The sequence below is a fragment of the Oryzias latipes genome, chromosome 15, assembly GCF_002234675.1.
Source record: "Oryzias latipes chromosome 15, ASM223467v1".
NCBI classification, from domain to species: domain Eukaryota; kingdom Metazoa; phylum Chordata; class Actinopteri; order Beloniformes; family Adrianichthyidae; genus Oryzias; species Oryzias latipes.
Genome location: NC_019873.2, coordinates 1,745,581 through 1,767,857, shown reverse-complemented (window position 1 = coordinate 1,767,857; position 22,277 = coordinate 1,745,581). Strand labels below are relative to the sequence as shown.

At 49.5% G+C, this 22,277-nt stretch overlaps 1 protein-coding gene across 1 annotated transcript; it reads left to right on the top strand.

The window, feature by feature from the left end:
* Window positions 1–1,312: 1,312 nt before the first annotated feature.
* pcca (propionyl-CoA carboxylase alpha subunit) lies at window positions 1,313–21,296 on the top strand. The gene is made up of 23 exons (XM_023963147.1): window positions 1,313–1,440; window positions 1,861–1,947; window positions 2,021–2,068; window positions 2,765–2,833; window positions 3,462–3,575; window positions 3,653–3,706; window positions 3,820–3,951; window positions 10,814–10,850; window positions 12,482–12,560; window positions 13,911–14,013; window positions 15,423–15,517; window positions 16,310–16,460; window positions 16,538–16,681; window positions 16,995–17,069; window positions 17,139–17,207; window positions 17,281–17,356; window positions 17,424–17,637; window positions 19,117–19,219; window positions 20,031–20,129; window positions 20,198–20,251; window positions 20,325–20,465; window positions 20,864–20,941; window positions 21,116–21,296. The coding sequence occupies exons 1-23, from the start codon at window positions 1,387–1,389 to the stop codon at window positions 21,182–21,184; spliced, it is 2,145 nt and encodes a 714-aa protein (XP_023818915.1). The 5' UTR covers window positions 1,313–1,386; the 3' UTR covers window positions 21,185–21,296.
* Window positions 21,297–22,277: the final 981 nt, after the last annotated feature.

The following is a 22,277-nucleotide window of genomic DNA, read 5'->3' as shown; positions in this document are numbered from 1 at the left end:
GGATGTTCAAATTAATCGTTTCACCCTAGTGTGAAAACTGCTGAAATGATTCTTTTCCTAAATAAAAATGTGTGAATCCCTCTGTGGACTTCCAAACTGGAAAAATCTTTTCCTCAGTGGCACGAGCATTTCACTGTTCTGTTTCTTTGGTTAAATGAGAAAAATTTAAGCATGTTAATGGTTTAACAACTATTAGCTGGACCGATAAATAACCATCTTGATTTACTGCATCCGTGACGTCAGTGATGGAGCAGTGAAAGCTAGCCATCTTATTATAGACAAGTTGGAGCAAACATCCAAACCATTTTCTGATGGTGAACTTATTGAAAAATGCTGAAGGCTGCAGAAGTCTTGTTCCCAAAAAGCAGTCGACCTTAAACATGAGTCTGTCAAGAATTACGATCAGATCCAACATCTCTGAGGAAACATGGGCAGCCATATGAAGGAATCCAGTCATTTATTGTATTTTCAGTCACTATTGATGAAAGCACCAGATATGTACAGCTGTGTGCATATTTATTAGAGGTGATGAAGAGACGTCACAGTGGAGTTTCTGGAGTTGATGGACACAACAACAACTGATGACATAGTCAGCTCTCTAGTTACTGTGCTGGACGATGTTGCAGTGAAGTGGTCACATGAAGTAGTTTTGGTCACTGATGGCGCTCCATCAAAGGTCAGGAAGAAGGCAGGTGTTGCCACAAAATTCAGGCAGAAACCAGGAAAAGATTCTTATAATAATGAATAATAATAATAATGGACATTTCATTGTGTTTTGCACACTTGAATGACAGTAAATGTGTTTCTGCACAGGATTTGAATCCTGATATTGACGGTCTGGTGACGTTTTAGGAGAAAAAGGAGGTTAACTCCAAACTCTTATATTCACAAATGTTTGCAAGTTTAATTTAGTGTAATTTTGTCATCGTTTGGACGTTTACATTTTAGGAAGATGTTTCATTTTTTCCTGTAGCCCCTCTTCAGTTTCAGATTTAAAATATTCAGTCTGTATAAAATTGAACAAACCAATATGTTTTAAAGTGAAATTAATTTTATTTAAGATTCATTGGCCTCTGTGAATGAATGTGTAATAAGAAATGATTAGGCTACCATGTTGGTTGAGGCATGTTTTCCAGTTGGGTAAAAAAACAAGAATAAAGCTTTATTTTGCCTTTACGCTACTGGTCCGGCCCAGTTGAGATCAGACGGGTTGAATGTGGCCCCCGAACCAAAATGAGTCTGACACCCCTGTTTTAGCCTCTCCGTCACTCCTCAACACGCACAGCCCTCTGGGAGTGGCAGACTGCAGGTACGGCGGCCTCCGACAGAGGGCGGTGCTGCATCGTGCGGTCTGAAAAAGCACCGAAGAAGCAGCAGTTGGAGGTTATGGCGTCACGCGGGTCCCCACGGCTGCTGGACAGACTCCTGTTTACAGTCAAGGTGAGTCGGGCGCGTGCACAGGTAAAGTACACGACCCGAACCTGCTCCGCCAATCCGGAGCGCGAGAGCGCGCATTCCGGGCGTCACGAAAAGCACTAAACTGGCAGCATTTCGACTTTATGAAGAACGGTTCAGGTTCGGTTCTGGTCCGAGGACCAATAATGACGTCCAGCGGGGGCGGGGCCTGAGCTGTCACCGGTTCTGAGGGGAGGAGCTCCTCAGAAGAGATGAAGGTCTGCAGAGAGGTTCTACAGTGCAGACCCGGACGGTTCTGCTGGTTCTTCAGCTGCTCCTGGCTGGTGTTGGAAAAGTTTTCTCCGATCTGGATTAGAACCAAACTGAACGATGATGTGAATCCTCCATGAAGCCCGGCGTCACCTGAAGCTGTCAGAGGAGACTCATGTCCTCATCTGTCTGCAGAACCCCACATGCCGGTCCAGATGCTGCACGCTGAGGAGTCGGGCTCAGTACTCCTCCAGCTGCAGACCCGAGGAGGAGCAGGAGGAGGTAGGGGTCCTCCTCAGCTGACGGTTGCCTGCAGGGGGGGTCGGTGTCTGCTGATGTGTCCTGTCCTCCACAGACCTTCCAGAAGCTCCTCATCGCCAACAGAGGAGAGATCGCCTGCAGGGTGAGACCTGTCACTCACTCTTCCTGAAGAAGACCCCCCACTCATGAGAGCTGAGAGGGGTGGGGCTTCCTGTCTGACAGTTCAGTAGCATTCAACAAAACTGTCTCAGTTACAGTACTCTGATTACTTTTAAGTGACCCTGACTGCAGAAAAAAAGCTTTTCTCAGATGAACCCGGCCATGTCCATCCTCTGCAGAGCGTTTCATGACAAAAACAGGAAGTGGCGGCGTAAGCTGGCCGTTTAGCTCCTCCCCAGGACAGTAGGAGGAGCCTGACGTCTTTACAGTAAACGTCTTGATCCAGCGTCTCTAGATTCCACAGGGTGGATTTCTTAATTTACATGTGAGAACTGGGATGGAAAGAAAGCTGGATGAAATGGAGGCAAAACAGCCCCCCGTCAATAAAGAGGGGGGTGGGTGGGCGCTAAGCATATAGAGGGGAACCCATGAAGGGGGCCACAAGCCCCTCACCTAACACAGAGGTGAAGGAAAGTTGGGGATAAGACCTCCCCCCATTGCACGGCCTGCGTGCAGAAACCTACGGCTTGGAGGAAGCAGGAGAACCTTCTGGAGCTTCACAGGAGGTTTCTTCTCACAGATGCTCATCTTTAGGACTCTGGTTTGCAGATGAATCTTGTGTGAGGTTCGGTTCCCAAACGGTCTCTGTTCTTAGGACCTCCTCTGTGCTCCTCTGCAGGTGATCAAGACCTGTAAGAGGATGGGCATCCAGACCATAGCGGTTCACAGCGACGTGGACTCCAACGCCGTGAGTCTCCTTTGCTTGGTGTGCAGCGTTTCCGGACAGCGTAGACTCACTCGGTTCTGGGTGGAGGCCCGTGTGGGTCCAGCATTGACTGTTTACGAGAACTGGACTGAGTGTGACGTCACCCATGGAAGTGACTTTCTTCTGCCCCCAACCAAATCTGTCAACCAAACATTTCCAACACTGGACCTGGGCCCTGGCAGGTTCCACCTACTATTGAGACTTCTGATTGGTCAGTTTATAACTTGAAGAAATATCCTAAAAGAATGAGGATTATCAAGAACATCTTTAAAGGTATCAGGAGTGGTTCTTCTGACAATAGAATGACAAATTGCTGTTTATTTCTCTTAAGTCTATTTTGGCTTGTTGAGACCAGCAGGTACTTCCTGTTTGGAACGCCAAGGGGGAGGGGTCACTCAGTCCAGTTCTCATGTCATGGTCTGTACCACAGTCTGACCACTGTGGCTCCTGTGATTACTGGGTCTGAATTCAGGAACCAGCAAGTGACATTTGACGTTGGGTGTGGGCGGAGCTTAACCAGTAGTTCCTCCTCTTGCAGATGTGATGTTGAATTTCCCCTTCAGTGGATTTCCCTCATGTCCACCCTGACTCGTTCTGCACTCTCATGTAGGTGCATGTAAAGATGGCGGATGAAGCAGTCTGCGTTGGCCCCGCCCCCACCAGTCTGAGCTACCTGAACATGGATGCCATCCTGAATGCCGTCAGGAGGACTGGAGCTCAGGCTGTAGGTGCTTCATGCTGACTGAGGTAAACGTCCTGTGGCAGCCCTGCAGCTGAAGACGTTTCTGCTCCTCCCCCAAGGTTCATCCAGGTTACGGCTTCCTGTCTGAAAACAAAGAGTTTGCAAAGCGGTTGGTGAGTCAGAAACTGACACCCTTATTCAGAACCACAGGTCTGAGCTGAGGTGAGGCTACTCTTCTTCTTCATCTTGAATCTGACGTTTTGTCGTTTTATCCGTCTGTCTTCAGGCCGCGGAGGACGTGACCTTCATTGGCCCAGACACCCATGCAATCCAGGCCATGGGGGATAAAATCCAGAGCAAACTGATCGCTAAGGCCGCTAAGGTCAACACCATCCCAGGATTTGATGGAGTTGTCAAGGTATTGTTCTCAGCCAATGAGAAGGCCAATCTCCACAAACGGCAAAATAAGCCTGTTGACGTCAGGCATCCGGTGACTCAAAAGGTTAACATTTCCTGGCACATTATTCTGACTGATGTTGTGTTTAGCATCTTCCACATGTGGGTTAAGGTTCACTCAGTCAGTGAGGGGGTAGATGGGGCAGTTATACTGGTGAGGGTGTAGATGGGGCATTTATACTGGTGAGGGGGTAGATGGGGCATTTATACTGGTGAGGGGGTAGATGGGGCATTTATACTAGTGAGGGGGTAGATGGGGCAGTTATACTGGTGAGGGGGTAGATGGGGCAGTTATACTGGTGAGGGGGTAGATGGGGCAGTTATACTGGTGAGGGGGTAGATGGGGCATTTATACTAGTGAGGGGGTAGATGGGGCAGTTATACTGGTGAGGGGGTAGATGGGGCATTATATGGGGGGGGTGATGGGGCATTATACTGGTGAGGGGGTAGATGGGGCAGTTATACTGGTGAGGGGGTAGATGGGGCATTTATACTGGTGAGGGGGTAGATGGGGCAGTTATACTGGTGAGGGGGTAGATGGGGCATTTATACTGGTGAGGGGGTAGATGGGGCATTATACTGGTGAGGGGGTAGATGGGGCATTTATACTGGTGAGGGGGTAGATGGGGCAGTTATACTGGTGAGGGGGTAGATGGGGCATTTATACTGGTGAGGGGGTAGATGGGGCATTTATACTGGTGAGGGGGTAGATGGGGCATTTATACTGGTGAGGGGGTAGATGGGGCAGTTATACTGGTGAGGGGGTAGATGGGGCATTTATACTGGTGAGGGGGTAGATGGGGCAGTTATACTGGTGAGGGGGTAGATGGGGCATTTATACTGGTGAGGGGGTAGATGGGGCAGTTATACTGGTGAGGGGGTAGATGGGGCATTTATACTGGTGAGGGGGTAGATGGGGCAGTTATACTGGTGAGGGGGTAGATGGGGCATTTATACTGGTGAGGGGGTAGATGGGGCAGTTATACTGGTGAGGGGGTAGATGGGGCATTTATACTGGTGAGGGGGTAGATGGGGCATTTATACTGGTGAGGGGGTAGATGGGGCATTTATACTGGTGAGGGGGTAGATGGGGCATTTATACTAGTGAGGGGGTAGATGGGGCAGTTATACTGGTGAGGGGGTAGATGGGGCATTTATACTGGTGAGGGGGTAGATGGGGCATTTATACTAGTGAGGGGGTAGATGGGGCATTTATACTAGTGAGGGGGTAGATGGGGCAGTTATACTGGTGAGGGGGTAGATGGGGCATTTATACTGGTGAGGGGGTAGATGGGGCATTTATACTAGTGAGGGGGTAGATGGGGCAGTTATACTGGTGAGGGGGTAGATGGGGCAGTTATACTGGTGAGGGGGTAGATGGGGCATTTATACTGGTGAGGGGGTAGATGGGGCATTTATACTAGTGAGGGGGTAGATGGGGCAGTTATACTGGTGAGGGGGTAGATGGGGCATTTATACTAGTGAGGGGGTAGATGGGGCATTATACTGGTGAGGGGGTAGATGGGGCATTATACTGGTGAGGGGTAGATGGGGCATTATACTGGTGAGGGGGTAGATGGGGCATTTATACTGTGTGAGGGGGTGAGGGGTAGATGGGGCATTTATACTGGTGAGGGGGTAGATGGGCAGTTATACTGGTGAGGGGGTAGATGGGGCATTTATACTGGTGAGGGGGTAGATGGGGCAGTTATACTGGTGAGGGGGTAGATGGGGCATTTATACTGGTGAGGGGGTAGATGGGGCAGTTATACTGGTGAGGGGGTAGATGGGGCATTTATACTGGTGAGGGGGTAGATGGGGCAGTTATACTGGTGAGGGGGTAGATGGGGGCATTTATACTGGTGAGGGGTAGATGGGGCAGTTTATACTGGTGAGGGGGTAGATGGGGCATTTATACTGGTGAGGGGGTAGATGGGGCAATGGGAGGGGTGATGGGGTTATACTGGTGAGGGGGTAGATGGGGCATTTATACTGGTGAGGGGGTAGATGGGGCAGTTATACTGGTGAGGGGGTAGATGGGGCATTTATACTAGTGAGGGGGTAGATGGGGCAGTTTATACTGGTGAGGGGGTAGATGGGGCATTTATACTGGTGAGGGGGTAGATGGGGCATTTATACTGTGAGGGGGTAGATGGGCATTTATACTGGTGAGGGGGTAGATGGGGCATTTATACTGGTGAGGGGGTAGATGGGGCATTTATACTGGTGAGGGGGTAGATGGGGCATTTATACTAGTGAGGGGTAGATGGGGCATTTATACTGGTGAGGGGGTAGATGGGGCATTTATACTGGTGAGGGGGTAGATGGGGCATTTATACTGGTGAGGGGGTAGATGGGGCAGTTATACTGGTGAGGGGGTAGATGGGGCATTTATACTGGTGAGGGGGTAGATGGGGGCATTTATACTGTGAGGGGTAGATGGGCATTATATGGGGGTAGATGGGGCATTTATACTGGTGAGGGGTAGATGGGGCAGTTATACTGGTGAGGGGGTAGATGGGGCATTTATACTGGTGAGGGGGTAGATGGGGCAGTTATACTGGTGAGGGGGTAGATGGGGCATTTATACTGGTGAGGGGGTAGATGGGGCATTTATACTGGTGAGGGGGTAGATGGGGCAGTTATACTGGTGAGGGGGTAGATGGGGCATTTATACTGGTGAGGGGGTAGATGGGCAGTTATACTGGTGAGGGGGTAGATGGGGCATTTATACTGGTGAGGGGGTAGATGGGGCAGTTATACTGGTGAGGGGGTAGATGGGGCATTTATACTGGTGAGGGGGTAGATGGGGCAGTTATACTGGTGAGGGGGTAGATGGGGCATTTATACTGGTGAGGGGGTAGATGGGGCATTTACTGGGGGGTAGATGGGGCATTTATACTGGTGAGGGGGTAGATGGGGCAGTTATACTGGTGAGGGGGTAGATGGGGCATTTATACTGGTGAGGGGGTAGATGGGGCATTTATACTGGTGAGGGGGTAGATGGGGCATTTATACTGGTGAGGGGGTAGATGGGGCAGTTATACTGGTGAGGGGGTAGATGGGGCATTTATACTGGTGAGGGGGTAGATGGGGCAGTTATACTGGTGAGGGGGTAGATGGGGCATTTATACTGGTGAGGGGGTAGATGGGGCAGTTATACTGGTGAGGGGGTAGATGGGGCATTTATACTGGTGAGGGGGTAGATGGGGCAGTTATACTGGTGAGGGGGTAGATGGGGCATTTATACTGGTGAGGGGGTAGATGGGGCAGTTATACTGGTGAGGGGTAGATGGGGCATTTATACTAGTGAGGGGGTAGATGGGGCATTTATACTGGTGAGGGGGTAGATGGGATTTATATGGGGGGGGCATTTATACTGGTGAGGGGGTAGATGGGGCATTTATACTAGTGAGGGGGTAGATGGGCAGTTATACTGGTGAGGGGGTAGATGGGGCATTTATACTGGTGAGGGGGTAGATGGGGCATTTATACTAGTGAGGGGGTAGATGGGGCATTTATACTAGTGAGGGGGTAGATGGGGCAGTTATACTGGTGAGGGGGTAGATGGGGCATTTATACTGGTGAGGGGGTAGATGGGGCATTTATACTAGTGAGGGGGTAGATGGGGCAGTTATACTGGTGAGGGGGTAGATGGGGCAGTTATACTGGTGAGGGGGTAGATGGGGCATTTATACTGGTGAGGGGGTAGATGGGGCATTTATACTAGTGAGGGGGTAGATGGGGCATTTATACTGGTGAGGGGGTAGATGGGGCATTTATACTGGTGAGGGGGTAGATGGGGCATATGGGGGGGGTAGATGGGGGCATTATACTGGTGAGGGGGTAGATGGGGCAGTTATACTGGTGAGGGGGTAGATGGGGCATTTATACTGGTGAGGGGGTAGATGGGGCAGTTATACTGGTGAGGGGGTAGATGGGGCATTTATACTGGTGAGGGGGTAGATGGGGCAGTTATACTGGTGAGGGGGTAGATGGGGCATTTATACTGGTGAGGGGGTAGATGGGGCATTTATACTGGTGAGGGGGTAGATGGGGCATTTATACTGGTGAGGGGGTAGATGGGGCATTTATACTGGTGAGGGGGTAGATGGGGCATTTATACTGGTGAGGGGGTAGATGGGGGGGGGGGGGGGCATTTATACTGGTGAGGGGGTAGATGGGGCATTTATACTGTGAGGGGGTAGATGGGGCAGTTATACTGGTGAGGGGGTAGATGGGGCATTTATACTGGTGAGGGGGTAGATGGGGCATTTATACTGGTGAGGGGGTAGATGGGGCATTTATACTGGTGAGGGGGTAGATGGGGCATTTATACTGGTGAGGGGGTAGATGGGGCATTTATACTGGTGAGGGGGTAGATGGGGCATTTATACTGGTGAGGGGGTAGATGGGGCATTTATACTGGTGAGGGGGTAGATGGGGCATTTATACTGGTGAGGGGGTAGATGGGGCAGTTATACTGGTGAGGGGGTAGATGGGGCATTTATACTGGTGAGGGGGTAGATGGGGCATTTATACTGGTGAGGGGGTAGAATGGGGGCAGTTATACTGGTGAGGGGGTAGATGGGGCATTTATACTGGTGAGGGGGTAGATGGGGCAGTTATACTGGTGAGGGGGTAGATGGGGCATTTATACTGGTGAGGGGGTAGATGGGGCAGTTATACTGGTGAGGGGGGTAGATGGGGGCGTTTATACTGGTGAGGGGGTAGATGGGGCATTTATACTGGTGAGGGGGTAGATGGGGCAGTTATACTGGTGAGGGGGTAGATGGGGCATTTATACTGGTGAGGGGGTAGATGGGGCAGTTATACTGGTGAGGGGGTAGATGGGGCATTTATACTGGTGAGGGGGTAGATGGGGCATTTATACTGGTGAGGGGGTAGATGGGGCAGTTATACTGGTGAGGGGGTAGATGGGGCATTTATACTGGTGAGGGGGTAGATGGGGCATTTATATTATACTAGTGAGGGGGTAGATGGGGCATTTATACTAGTGAGGGGGTAGATGGGGCATTTATACTAGTGAGGGGGTAGATGGGGCAGTTATACTGGTGAGGGGGTAGATGGGGCATTTATACTGGTGAGGGGGTAGATGGGGCAGTTATACTGGTGAGGGGGTAGATGGGGCATTTATACTAGTGAGGGGGTAGATGGGGCATTTATACTGGTGAGGGGGTAGATGGGGCAGTTATACTGGTGAGGGGGTAGATGGGGCATTTATACTGGTGAGGGGGTAGATGGGGCAGTTATACTGGTGAGGGGGTAGATGGGGCATTTATACTGGTGAGGGGGTAGATGGGGCAGTTATACTGGTGAGGGGGTAGATGGGGCATTTATACTGGTGAGGGGGTAGATGGGGCATTTATACTAGTGAGGGGGTAGATGGGGTATTTATACTGGTGAGGGGGTAGATGGGGCAGTTATACTGGTGAGGGGTAGATGGGGCAGTTATACTGGTGAGGGGGTAGATGGGGCATTTATACTGGTGAGGGGGTAGATGGGGCAGTTATACTGGTGAGGGGGTAGATGGGGCAGTTATACTGGTGAGGGGGTAGATGGGGCATTTATACTAGTGAGGGGGTAGATGGGGCAGTTATACTGGTGAGGGGGTAGATGGGGCAGTTATACTGGTGAGGGGGTAGATGGGGCATTTATACTGGTGAGGGGGTAGATGGGGCATTTATACTAGTGAGGGGGTAGATGGGGCATTTATACTAGTGAGGGGGTAGATGGGGCATTTATACTGGTGAGGGGGTAGATGGGGCATTTATACTGGTGAGGGGGTAGATGGGGCAGTTATACTGGTGAGGGGGTAGATGGGGCATTTATACTGGTGAGGGGGTAGATGGGGCAGTTATACTGGTGAGGGGGTAGATGGGGCATTTATACTGGTGAGGGGGTAGATGGGGCAGTTATACTGGTGAGGGGGTAGATGGGGCATTTATACTAGTGAGGGGGTAGATGGGGCAGTTATACTAGTGAGGGGGTAGATGGGGCAGTTATACTGGTGAGGGGGTAGATGGGGCATTTATACTAGTGAGGGGGTAGATGGGGCATTTATACTAGTGAGGGGGTAGATGGGGCAGTTATACTGGTGAGGGGGTAGATGGGGCATTTATACTAGTGAGGGGGTAGATGGGGCATTTATACTAGTGAGGGGGTAGATGGGGCAGTTATACTGGTGAGGGGGTAGATGGGGCAGTTATACTGGTGAGGGGGTAGATGGGGCATTTATACTAGTGAGGGGGTAGATGGGGTATTTATACTGGTGAGGGGGTAGATGGGGCAGTTATACTGGTGAGGGGGTAGATGGGGCAGTTATACTGGTGAGGGGGTAGATGGGGCATTTATACTGGTGAGGGGGTAGATGGGGCATTTATACTGGTGAGGGGGTAGATGGGGCAGTTATAATGGTGAGGGGTAGATGGGGCATTTATACTGGTGAGGGGGTAGATGGGGCATTTATACTGGTGAGGGGGTAGATGGGGCATTTATACTAGTGAGGGGGTAGATGGGGCATTTATACTAGTGAGGGGGTAGATGGGGCAGTTATACTAGTGAGGGGGTAGATGGGGCAGTTATACTGGTGAGGGGGTAGATGGGGCATTTATACTAGTGAGGGGGTAGATGGGGCATTTATACTAGTGAGGGGGTAGATGGGGCAGTTATACTGGTGAGGGGGTAGATGGGGCATTTATACTAGTGAGGGGGTAGATGGGGCATTTATACTAGTGAGGGGGTAGATGGGGCAGTTATACTGGTGTGATTTACTGCCTAACCATGATGTGCATCTGTGTCAGTCTGCAGAAGATGCTGTGAAGATCGCCCAGCAGATCGGTGAGTTCATTGTTGTTACCCCCCCCCCCTTTTTTTGGTGTCTAGGGGTATCTAGGGGGGCAGAACATGAAAGTAATGTCTTGGCCACCAAATTGACTAACAAAAACACCAAAAAGAATATCTCCATACAAATATTTATTTAAAAATAAATAAACAACAACCAACATTAACTAAAAGTGAAGCAAAAAGGCTTCAGGGTGAACCCAGGCCAAAACAACAAACAACCCCCCCTCCCCTACCTGAAATATGGAATCTTACCTGTAAATGAAAGAAAAGAGAAAACAAAGACAAACTCTAACCTCCCTGGAGTAACAAAAACAGGAGAAAACAAGTACTGAAGAAAATGGCAGTTCACCCCTACAGCTTCACTTAACATAACTATAAACCAGAAAAATAAACAGAGTGGACACAAAACCACAAAGTACAAAACAAACTATAAAGTACCACAGAACCTACACCACAACTAAACAGGTGGAGAACTACAAAACAAAAATGGAGAAGAGCACCAAGCTGCAGTGGAGACCGGCTGCAGTCAAGCTCCCTTCTCACATACTGGAGGTCCAAACGGTGCTTTTAGGCGGCCTCCATCAGCTTGGGTCCAAATGGAGGCCACACCCTTTCCAGCGCACCACCTGAGACAATCAGACACACAAAGATCCACAAAAACAACAAAGTCCCACTCTGATAGAAAAAAAAAAAATACACAGAACAAACAAAACTAAATACGGCCAAGATAAAACTACTTTCCTAAAGAAGCATTCATCCCAGGTGGAGCACATACACAACGTAATAGCTTTCACAGAGCGCACCACACAAATTCAAGACCCCACAAACTTATGATGCACCACACAAACTCTAGACGCGCCAAACAAGACGCAACACACAAACTCTAGACCCACGCCCCTCAAGACACGCCACACAAACTCAGGATGTGTGATGCTCAAGACGCGCCCCCTTTTATTCAGGACGGGCGCCCGCAAGACACGTGCCCGTCCACTTAGGACGCGCGCCCCTCGAGACAAATAGAATAAAATACACAAAACACAGTACAAACAAAATCAGATACAGCCACAGCCGTAACAATCGTGCACGCCGCTGCTGTCAAAACATGGATCTGAGGATTTTCAGCAGCAGCAGATGGGGCGGAGCCTCGTGTTTACTCTTCCTCTGCTTTAAAGTCTTCTTCTACTCTGTTTTAAGACAAATTTCAGTCATCAGGTCCTGGACAGAAAGACCGGAACCTGATGTGTCTGCCAGGAAGCTTGTCACTTCAGCCTCTTTCAGGACCTGCAGAGCAGAGAGAACAGTGTCCAGCTTTCTGATCATTTTGTGATCCTCATGAATCAAAGGGGTTAGTGCTCCCGGTTTTAGTCTTTTGTAGAACTGGATGAGTTCTGAGGTCCAGAGTCAGCCCTCCTTGAGAGTAAGCTCTTCAGGGGACGGACCTGACCGCAGAAGGGACCTCGGGATCAGAATAATTGACCTGGAGGCGGCAGATGATGGAGAAACATCAAGAGGGAAAAGCAAAGATGTTTAGAGAGAACAGTGCTGTTCCAGAGAAACTGCAAAGTTAGTCAGATTCCTAATCTTTACCGTTCCACAGCAGCTTAACCTGGTCCTATCTGTTCCAGGTTACCCGGTGATGATCAAAGCCTCTGCGGGGGGAGGGGGTAAAGGCATGAGGATAGCCTGGAATGACGAGGAGACCAGGTATGTGAGTCTAGAGGAAGGTCCACTCGCTCTTCCCTCTAGCAAAGGCTTTACCCCGGGTTTCCTCAGCAAGCCAGAGGAGGTCTTGGAGGTCCGCTTGGGTCCTTATTAGGCTGAATACCGGCCAAGTTCACCACAGGAGGGATTGGCTTTCTCCGTACTTGTGCAGCCTCTCCTCCTCTGGTTCCAAAAATACCTGACACCATCAGAACCAGATCAGCTTATCTGGGTCTTGACCACAGAACCTGGTTCCAGGGACCCGTGTCCCCAGTCTACTCGTCTTGGGGGTAAGATGGCTCTTTTGCATCGTTGTTCCATGTGGACCAGATTGGTGCAGTGAGAGGCTTTTAGTTTGAGCACAAAAAGCTCAAACACCCCCAACAATGTGAGACACAGCAAGTTTAACAGCTGCTCACACTTGAGATCTCAGAGCTAGAGCGGTCAACCCTCGATTGGAGGTTTGCAGGTTTGGTTCCCGCCTTGCCCACCCATGTGTTAAACATTGCTCCTGGTGGTTTTAGGTTGGTGCCAGTGTTCAACAGCTGAGGCGCCATCAGTGTGTGAATGTGTGTGTGAATGGTGCTAACTGGAAAGCACTTTGGGCCTTTGAAGAAGGTAGTGAAGCGTCACTTAAGTAATTCCATTTACCTAAGAAGTTACATGACACCAGAGGAAAATGGCTACCTGAGTCAAATACAGGCTCTACTACAACAACAACTTTGCATCAACGTTCATTTGGCATCATGACTGTCTGACATGAAAAGGTCTGATCCAAAACTTACTGAAGTGCCAGGAGCACTTTTCTAAGGTGGGTGACCGTGTGGGTAACCGGTCACCCACGGTGTGTAACCGTGTGGGTAGGCGTGTGGATGACCGTGTGGGTGACCGTGTGGGTGACCGTGTGGGTGACCGTGTGGGTGACCGTGTGGGTAACCGGTCACCCACGGTGTGTAACCGTGTGGGTAGGCGTGTGGATGACCGTGTGGGTGACCGTGTGGGTGACCGTGTGGGTGACCGTGTGGGTAACCGGTCACCCACGGTGTGTAACCGTGTGGGTAGGCGTGCGGATGACCGTGTGGGTGACCGTGTGGGTGACCGTGTGGGTGACCGTGTGGGTGACCGTGTGGGTGACTGTGTGGGTGACCGTGTGGGTAACCGGTCACCCACGGTGTGTAACCGTGTGGGTAGGCGTGTGGATGACCGTGTGGGTGACAGTGTGGGTGACCGTGTGGGTGACCGTGTGGGTGACAGTGTGGGTGACCGTGTGGGTGACCGTGTGCACACCGCGATGGGTCATAAATGTAACCCGGGTGGAAACTGGAGCAGTGATGGTGCTTCTGTTCTTCTCAGGGAAGGTTTCCGCTTCTCGTCCCAGGAGGCAGCATCCAGCTTTGGAGACGACCGGCTGCTGATTGAGAAGTACATCGACAGGCCTCGGCACATCGAGATCCAGGTACACGCTGTTCACACCCGGTTCTCCCCAGCCTGAAGAACCTGAGAATGAGCTGAGGAACCAGGACTATGGACTAACCATTCACTAGATTTAGAGATAATGCAGCAGATGTGGCTCATAGCTACTGGAACTTTCTCCAGGTTTTTTCTTCTGATGGTCTAAATCAGGGGTTCTCAAAGTTTTTGTGGCAGAGGGCCAAATTAGGAACTCCACATTAGACTGGGGGCCAATTTTGGTGAAAACAATAAACGTTTTAACAACTTTAATGACCAAGTGTCATTTGTACAGTTAACCAGGCCCTACAGATGTTTTCCCAGTTGTGGTCAGAGGTTGCTGTACAGATCTTCTACTCGTCTAGTATTTGTATCATTTGACAGACTTTCTTTTGCTCTGGACAAACAATGTCAGCTACTTTCAGCATACATTCTTTTTACAAACTCCCTGTGACTGAAGGACTAACTACACCGGGCCATTTCCAAAGCCACAACGTAGCTACTAGCTTCTGTCACAGCTTCACTGGATTTAGCCATTTTAGTAAACATTATCTGCTGTGCAGCACAGCCTCGTTGTAGTTGTTGGAGCTTATTGTTGCGCTCTTTGAAGGTAAATTTGTCATAGTTTTTATGATTTGTAACATGGTGATGATTTAAATTGAATTCTTTGAGCATTGCATTTACCTGCTTGTAAATCAGACACATGACTTTATCCATGAGGGACGACAAAGTCAGCATTTGTCCACCTAGCTTGAAAGCGCCTTTTCTTCTCGTTTTTCCTCAAAGGAACCTGCTCTGACTCTCTGAATCCTTCTCTGATTCCATTTCTACTGCCGTGGTCACGGTCCTTCCTTTCTCTGCAGAGGCCATGATGTAGAAAATGTTGTTGCCCTCTTGTGGTCAAATTAATACACTGTTCTGTTGACACCCAAGAATAAAATTACCTTTTTTCCTGCAGATGTTGCCAGAAACTACGAAACAGTATTTTTCCTAGCAGTCTGCAACTGGTTTAATAACCATCAATTAGGATTAATTGCGGGCCACCGAAAATCTTTCCGCGGGCCGCCATAGGCCCCCCGGGCCGCACTTAGACGACCCCTGGTCTGAGACGATGAAGAGTTCTGATGCTGGCTATCACAGCAATGCAGCCATACTGAGAGGTGTGACTGATTTCTAACCCATTTGCTTCCTAAACGTCTGTAGGAGGCGTCTGCCTCCACTGTCCACACTTCCATCCCTTCGTTTCTGCTCATGTTAGGCATGAAGAGTGCCGCCTCTCTCCTTTAAAACACAACAGTTGGTTTGAGCAGACCTTGTCCTCAGAAGCGTGGAGCACATACGTGTTTCCTATAGATTAGAACATGCTGAAGGTCAGAACACTCACCTTGACTGCTGCTCGGTTCTCCTCTGCTGCAGGTTCTGGCTGACAAACATGGGAACGCCCTGTGGCTTAATGAGCGGGAGTGCTCCATCCAGAGGAGGAACCAGAAGGTGGTGGAGGAAGCACCCAGGTTGGTTCCTGTGCGGCAGCGAGTTGGGAGAATGTTCCAGCTCTGCTCTGATATCATGAGCCCTTTCCCTGGTTCATGCTTGCAGCTAAAACTGCTACAGGAGACAGGCCCGCTGTTCAGTGAGAACTGGTTCTAGCAAACAAAATCCTGATACCAAACAGAACCGGCTTCTGCTGCTCATCATATTGTGGGGCTAATCAGTACAACAGGTCACCAACCAGACATGAAACAGGACAGAGAGAAACCCCTACTTGCACAACAGAAACACATTATAAGACCTACATCATGTTCATGTTAAGCCTTTCAAGGTAAACTATATCCATGGATATGATAATATAGTACCTTTGGCAAACAAAAGAATTAGTATTTTAAATGAAATATGAGTTCTTTTACTGCAAATTTTCCTATCTAGAAGTAAGTCGACTCGATCTCTGAGGCTCCACCTTTCGCTCCTTTCGGGCGCCGCCCATTTCATGACATCATCCTAGAGCTGGCTTTGGCAGCGCGTCTGCATTTCGCCCCCCAAAACAAACAACATCTGAACTTTTGCAAAGATGCTGAAGAACAATCCTTCCATGTTTCCGTGACTAAGGTTTGGGATTTCTGAAACCCTTGCAAACCTTTGAAAAAATCTTTCAGGGTCAGAATGGCTCTGTTAGAACGCCGCTAACATTGGAGATGAGCCCCCCCCCAGAATGCTGCTCCCTCCTGTTACCACGGACACATGGTTCTCCAGATGTGTTTTTGATCTGGATCCCCGAGCTGCAGCTCTCGCTCTGTTCGTCTCTGCAGCACGTTTCTGGACCCGACCACGCGGCGGGCGATGGGCGAGCAGGCCGTGCAGCTGGCCAAAGCTGTACAGTACTCCTCTGCTGGAACTGTGGAGTTCCTGGTGGATGCTCAGAAGAACTTCTATTTTCTGGAGATGAACACGCGACTGCAGGTTTGCAGCTGCTTGGAGGCTTCGTAGGCGATTGAGAGCAATTTGTTTTTAGAAAGTATAATCCCACTTGGACCCAGGTGGAGCACCCCATCACTGAGTGCATCACCGGCCTGGACCTGGTGGAGCAGATGATCCGGGTCGCTAAAGGTTATCGGCTGCAGCACAAACAGGAGGACATTCCCATAAACGGCTGGGCCATCGAGAGCAGAGTCTATGCAGAGGTCAGTGAGGCTGCTGAAGCTTCCAGGAAATCCAGAGCTCTTAGGTTCTGACAGGAACGAGCAGACGAGGACCGCCAAAGCCCTTCAGCCTCTTAAGCCCGGTCTGATTCTTCATCTGTGTGCTCTTTGATGACGTTTCATTTCTCCACTCTGTTCTTTTCTGAATGTCCTTCTTCATCACCTGCTTGATGTCTTCCTCCTCCTTTTTCCTTTGTCTCAGTTTCTGCTCCATGTTCTTCATCCTGTCTGGACCTTAATGGTGTCTTGAGTTTTGCTGTAGGAGCATCTCTGATTGAGTTTGACATCTTTTCAGGACCCCTTCAAGTCCTTTGGTCTTCCATCGATCGGACGCCTGTCGCAATACCAGGAGCCGCTCGACCTCAGCAACGTGAGTGTGTGTGTGTGCGTGCATGACTGTGTGTGTGTGGTGGTCTTGATCAGGTGGTTTTTCTGTCAGGTCCGCGTGGACAGCGGCATTGAAGAAGGAAGTGACATCAGCATCTACTACGACCCCATGATTTCAAAGGTGAGAGCTGGCTGAGTTGAGGGTTGGAGCTCCTCAGGCGTCTTCAGCAGTGACTCCTCCGCTGTGTCTACAGCTGGTGACCTTTGGAGCGACACGAGCAGAGGCCCTGGCCCGGATGGAGGAGTCCCTGGACAGATACGTGATCAGGGGTGAGCGGCAGACCTTCATGGAGACAGGAGCTGTTGTTCTTCTATGAGGAACTGTGATCTTCTTCAGGAGTGACCCACAACATTCCTCTGCTGCGGGAAATCATCACCCACCCTTTGTTCATCTCCGGTGACATCAGCACCAACTTCCTACCCGAGGTTTATCCTGAGGGCTTCAAGGGTCACCAGCTGGAAGCGGAGCAGCGGCGAGAGCTCCTGGCATCAGCTGCAGCACTCCACATTGCTGCTCAGCTGCGCTCGCAAAGCATCCTGGGAAACCTTAGGTGAGGCTTTCCGTCTGCAGCACCTACTCTTTCTGGACTTGTACCGTGGTTCATGAGGGAGTCCTGAAGTCTTTGTGCTCTCTGATGTTCCTGCAGGTAATCCAGTATTTGAGTCCCACTCTGATCATCTTCTGATCCATTTTCAAAGCTTTCCTAGTGGTCTTCTAATTCTGATTATGCTAGTTTTAGCCAAAATACAAAAATAATGATGTCATTTTCTAGGACATAGTTTCTGCAGAGCAGCAGGAGTTCATTAGAAAATTCACCTCAGAGTTGTGGGCGGGGCTATTTTTGCAGAGTAAGTCCCATCCTCCCTTAGTTTACACTGTCCCCTGCTAGCTTACAGCCCCTCACAGCCCCAATCTAACATTAGTGGTGCAACAACCCGTCCATCAACATCAGATCTATCTATTCGGACAGTTTAGATCCAGATTCCAGCTCAAACCAGGAAAACAAAGACGTACATAGATCTGACAGAGGATGATCAGAATGGAGCAGAGCAGGGAGCTTGTAGCTGATTGTGGTTTTTCTGTAACAACTACAAATGTTTTTAAACGGCTTTTTTCGTCTGCTTCTCATTCACAACAATTTTGAATAAAGAAATACTCAGAAATGCAATATTAATCTGAATGTCCCACCTTTAATGAGAAAAATGCCACACAAACATGAAAAACACCAAAACACCATTTTTACTGAAGTCTGTCTTTAAAACCTAAATAAAAGTACGACCTGGAAGCTGTAAAGCTGAGTTCACACTGAACAAATTTAATTATTGATGTTGATTGTTGATCGATCATTGATATGTGTTCCTAAACTTGATCCCCTGGACGCGTGTGGGAGGAGCTACCGCCACATGATTTTAGCCTGATCGCTATATGGAGCAGTGTCTGTGTTTATTTAATGTACAACGCATGGGAGACACGGATGATGTTTAAACATCAGGTTTATTTACTTTAAAGAACAAAAGCCTCAGAGATCCTGTCTCCGTCTCTGGGTTCATGACATCATCAGAGAGTCTCCGCTACGATGAGCTTCACCGTCTGCTGCAGCTGAATGACGGACACTTCAGTGCTACTTCTGTTTCTCTGGGACCCAGTTTGACAGTTTGCTGCTCCGCATTGGTCCAAGGGGAAGAAAAAATAACAAGAAGAATAAAATTAGATGATGTTTTTATTATTGTCTCTATGCAAATGTAAAAACATATTCTAAAGTTCTGGTAGTGAAGGATCAGATTCTCCCCATGTTGGATTTGGACTCCACTCGCTGAACACGTCATGCGCCCAAATCTGAGCCCAAATTCAGATTTTTAAACTCTAGATGCCCAGACAGCACCACGGCTCAAATCCCACTGCTGCCTGACCAACGGGCCGCGTCCAACGCTCAAATCACGGCGCAGGCCCTCAGATTGCGTCTGTTCGTTGACTTGACATTGAAACCGGACGCCCCTGCCGTTTTCAAATGGCTCTACTCTGTTTTCAGGGTGTCCTCCTCGGTGGCGGGACACAGCAGCTGGGACCTGTCTTTGGAGCTGGGGGAGAGACACTACGATGTCCACATCACCAAATCAGGGAGCATCTATACTGTGAGCATTTCTTGTTTGACGTGGAGGTTCATGCTGGTCTCATCACATCTGCAGATCTCAGCTGCAAATCCACAAATGATGAGACTTGGGGTTCCACGAGGGAGGGGACATTACCTGTCACTTCACCTGACAGAACCTCAGCAGAACCCTCTTAAAACAGTACACACCGTCCAAGAGCCGCTCCTCTGCTTGGAGACCCGGTTCTCCTGAGTCCAGCAGATCGTGCTTACATGGGTCCCCCCCCCCCCCCCCCCCCCTCACACACACACACACAAACACACACACTGCTGCTCTGCTCAGAGACACAGTTTACTTGCACAGAGCAGCCGGTCGGTCCTGTTTGAGCTCCAAAGCTTTTCTGGAGCGAAACACCGTCTACGCATGACGTAAACCAGAGCAGTAGTGACCAGAATAAACTGTTTATATGCACCATGATCGGATCAACAATCGGCATAACCCACCTATCTCCATCGGACAGAAATATGAATGAGTCTGATGGGGGCAGAGGATTCTGAACGGCGTGTTTACATGACGTCATCTTTCTTCTGATCAGGGGTTCATTTCCATTACTGTTGTCCTTATAACTAAGCTACTGAGTTTGTTGTTTGATGAGAAGCTTGGGGCGCTGCATACACCAATCGTCTGAGCTGCAGAAGCTGCCCCACATGTAGGTCCTAGCAGAGAGCAGCTCTTCTGGCTTTACCGTCACTGTGAAGTGGGTTCTTCTGCGATCAGAGAGGAAGGAGGAGCATCTGTGGGCGCTCGCTTTGGAAGCAGAGAACGTCATCGCCGGTGCCCCGTTTGTCTGCAGGTGGAGGTGGACGGAGGAAGAGTAGAAGTCATTGGAGAGTGGAACTTGGCCTCCCCCCTGCTGCCGCTCACCATCAACGGTTCACAGAGGATGCTTCAGGTACGCTCCAGTCAAAGTGAATCCAGCGTCTTCAAACTGACCAATCACAGAGTCCTACCTGCTTCCAGTGTCTGTCCAGAGAGGCTTCAGGAACGATCGCTCTGCAGTTCATGGGAACCCTGGTAAGAAACCGCCTTCAGGAAGCATCTGCTGTGGCTCTGTTGTCAGGGTGAACATTCCTCTCTGCCCTCCCAGTTTAAGGTTCGGGTTTTGTCCAAGTTGGCCTCTAAGCTAAACTCCTACATGCCAGAGAAGCTCCCAGAAGACACCAGCAGCATCCTGCGCTCTCCGATGCCGGGCACGGTGGTGGCTGTGTCTGTGCACCCCGGAGACACGGTAATGCATCCCAGCAGCCAGCTCTTCTCTTCCAGATGTTTCCGTCTCTGCATCCTTCATATGGCTCATGTGTCTTAGAAGGACATCCGTCACAAACCATCCATTCTGCAGTTCTTTCTGTTTCAGAATGAAGGGTTAGACTGGAGACGAGAAGAAGCCACGGCAACATGCACATCTTTGAAGAACTTTTCTTCTGAGCCCAGTCTTAGTTTTCATAACTGCTGATTCTTTCCAGGCTGACAGGGTTTTGTCCGTGTGCACATGTACTCATGCACAGACGTGCATTTCCAGGCTGCTCTGTTTTCCTGCTTTCTTTGAGTTTATAAACTGATGTTTTTCTTTAGTTACTAACTCTGTTGTCATTCTCACATCAAGCTTCTGCTCTGCGTTGGCTGCAGGTTGCAGAAGGTCAGGAGATTTGTGTGATTGAGGCCATGAAGATGCAGAACAGCCTGACTGCAGTCAAACAAGCAAAGGTGAGAGTTTTTGGCAGACCCATGAGATCCAGCTGGTGGGTTCAGTTCGGTCCGTGTTCACGTCTCGCACCGTGAGGCCGTGTCGGCGCTGCGGCCTCTGCTGCACGACGATGCTGGGAGGTTTTCCTGACGTCACTGTTCTGAAGCGGTTGTGTGGTTTGTTCGTCCTTGCAGGTGAAGAGTGTCCACTGTAAGCCTGGGGAGACGGTGGGCGAGGGGGACCTGCTGGTGGAGCTTGAATGAAGCTGCTGTGACCACGGATCACTCAGCAGCGCTGGACCCTCTTCCACCATCAGAGGCCTTCATGATTCTGTTTTTGTTCTACTTGTAGTTCCATTAAATAATCTAGTCTTGGGTTGTTCTGGTGGTTAATTTAGTTGTTGGGTAGAAGGTTTCTGAAGCCACAAGGCACCACAAGCGTGACTCTTGTGTAGGACCATCAGAAACATGTGGACTCAGAAGCCCCAAAATGTTCTGACCTTACCCCCTTTCTGACCTTTTGATTAGAGCTCAGAGTCTTTGAGTTCCTGAAGACTCATTTTCAATATGTTTTGACAGACTTCATCATGTGAGAGTGCACATGTGGCAGAAAACAGCTTTACTTTGAGAAGTATGAAGCTACAGTTGTCAGCATAAATGAGTACACCCCCTTTAGAAAGTACTAATAAACCAGAAGCTCAATCAACAAAAGAAACATTTCCAAACTTTCCACAAAGTTGAGGTTTATTGAACACTTTAGCACCATACATGAAACAAAGGTTAATGATCTAACTTGGATCACATCATCTCCAGTTTTACTTCAGTTGGCTGAAGCAAAAATGAAATCAAAAACGACCACATCTAGTATTTCTTTAAGCACAGCACCAAGTCTTCTAGGCATGGAATGAACAAGTTTTGATCTTGTGGCAACATCTGTCTTTGTCCATTCTTCAAGAAGAACCTCTTTGAGAGCCTGGACAGAGAGTGATGGTCCACTTGTTCTCCAGAATCCCCCACAGGTGTTGGATTGGGTTCAGATCAGGAGACCTGCTTGGCTGTTCAGTCACCTTCACCCTGTTCTTCAGAAATGCAGCAGCAGCTTTAGAAGTGGCTTTTGGATAAATGAAGTGACGGCAGCATCTTCTGCTTCAGTATAGAGCAGCACATTGTTGAGTTCATGCTACCATCAATGAAGTACAGCTCCCCCACACCAGCAGCACTCATGCAGCCCCACATTAGGACACTCCCACCACCATGTTTCATTGTAGGCACTGTCCATTTTTCTTTGAAATCCTCACCTTTGCAACACCATCCAGTTTCAGAACCATTAGGTCCACAAACGGTGATCTTTGTCTCA

Coding starts and splice junctions, on each gene's coding strand:
- pcca (XM_023963147.1), top strand. CDS start 1,387: ATGGCGTCACGCGGGTCCCCACGGCTGCTGGACAGACTCCTGTTTACA. Junction 10,851..12,481: donor GAAGATCGCCCAGCAGATCG/GTGAGTTCATTG, acceptor TATCTGTTCCAG/GTTACCCGGTGATGATCAAA. Junction 15,518..16,309: donor GTGGTGGAGGAAGCACCCAG/GTTGGTTCCTGT, acceptor TCGTCTCTGCAG/CACGTTTCTGGACCCGACCA.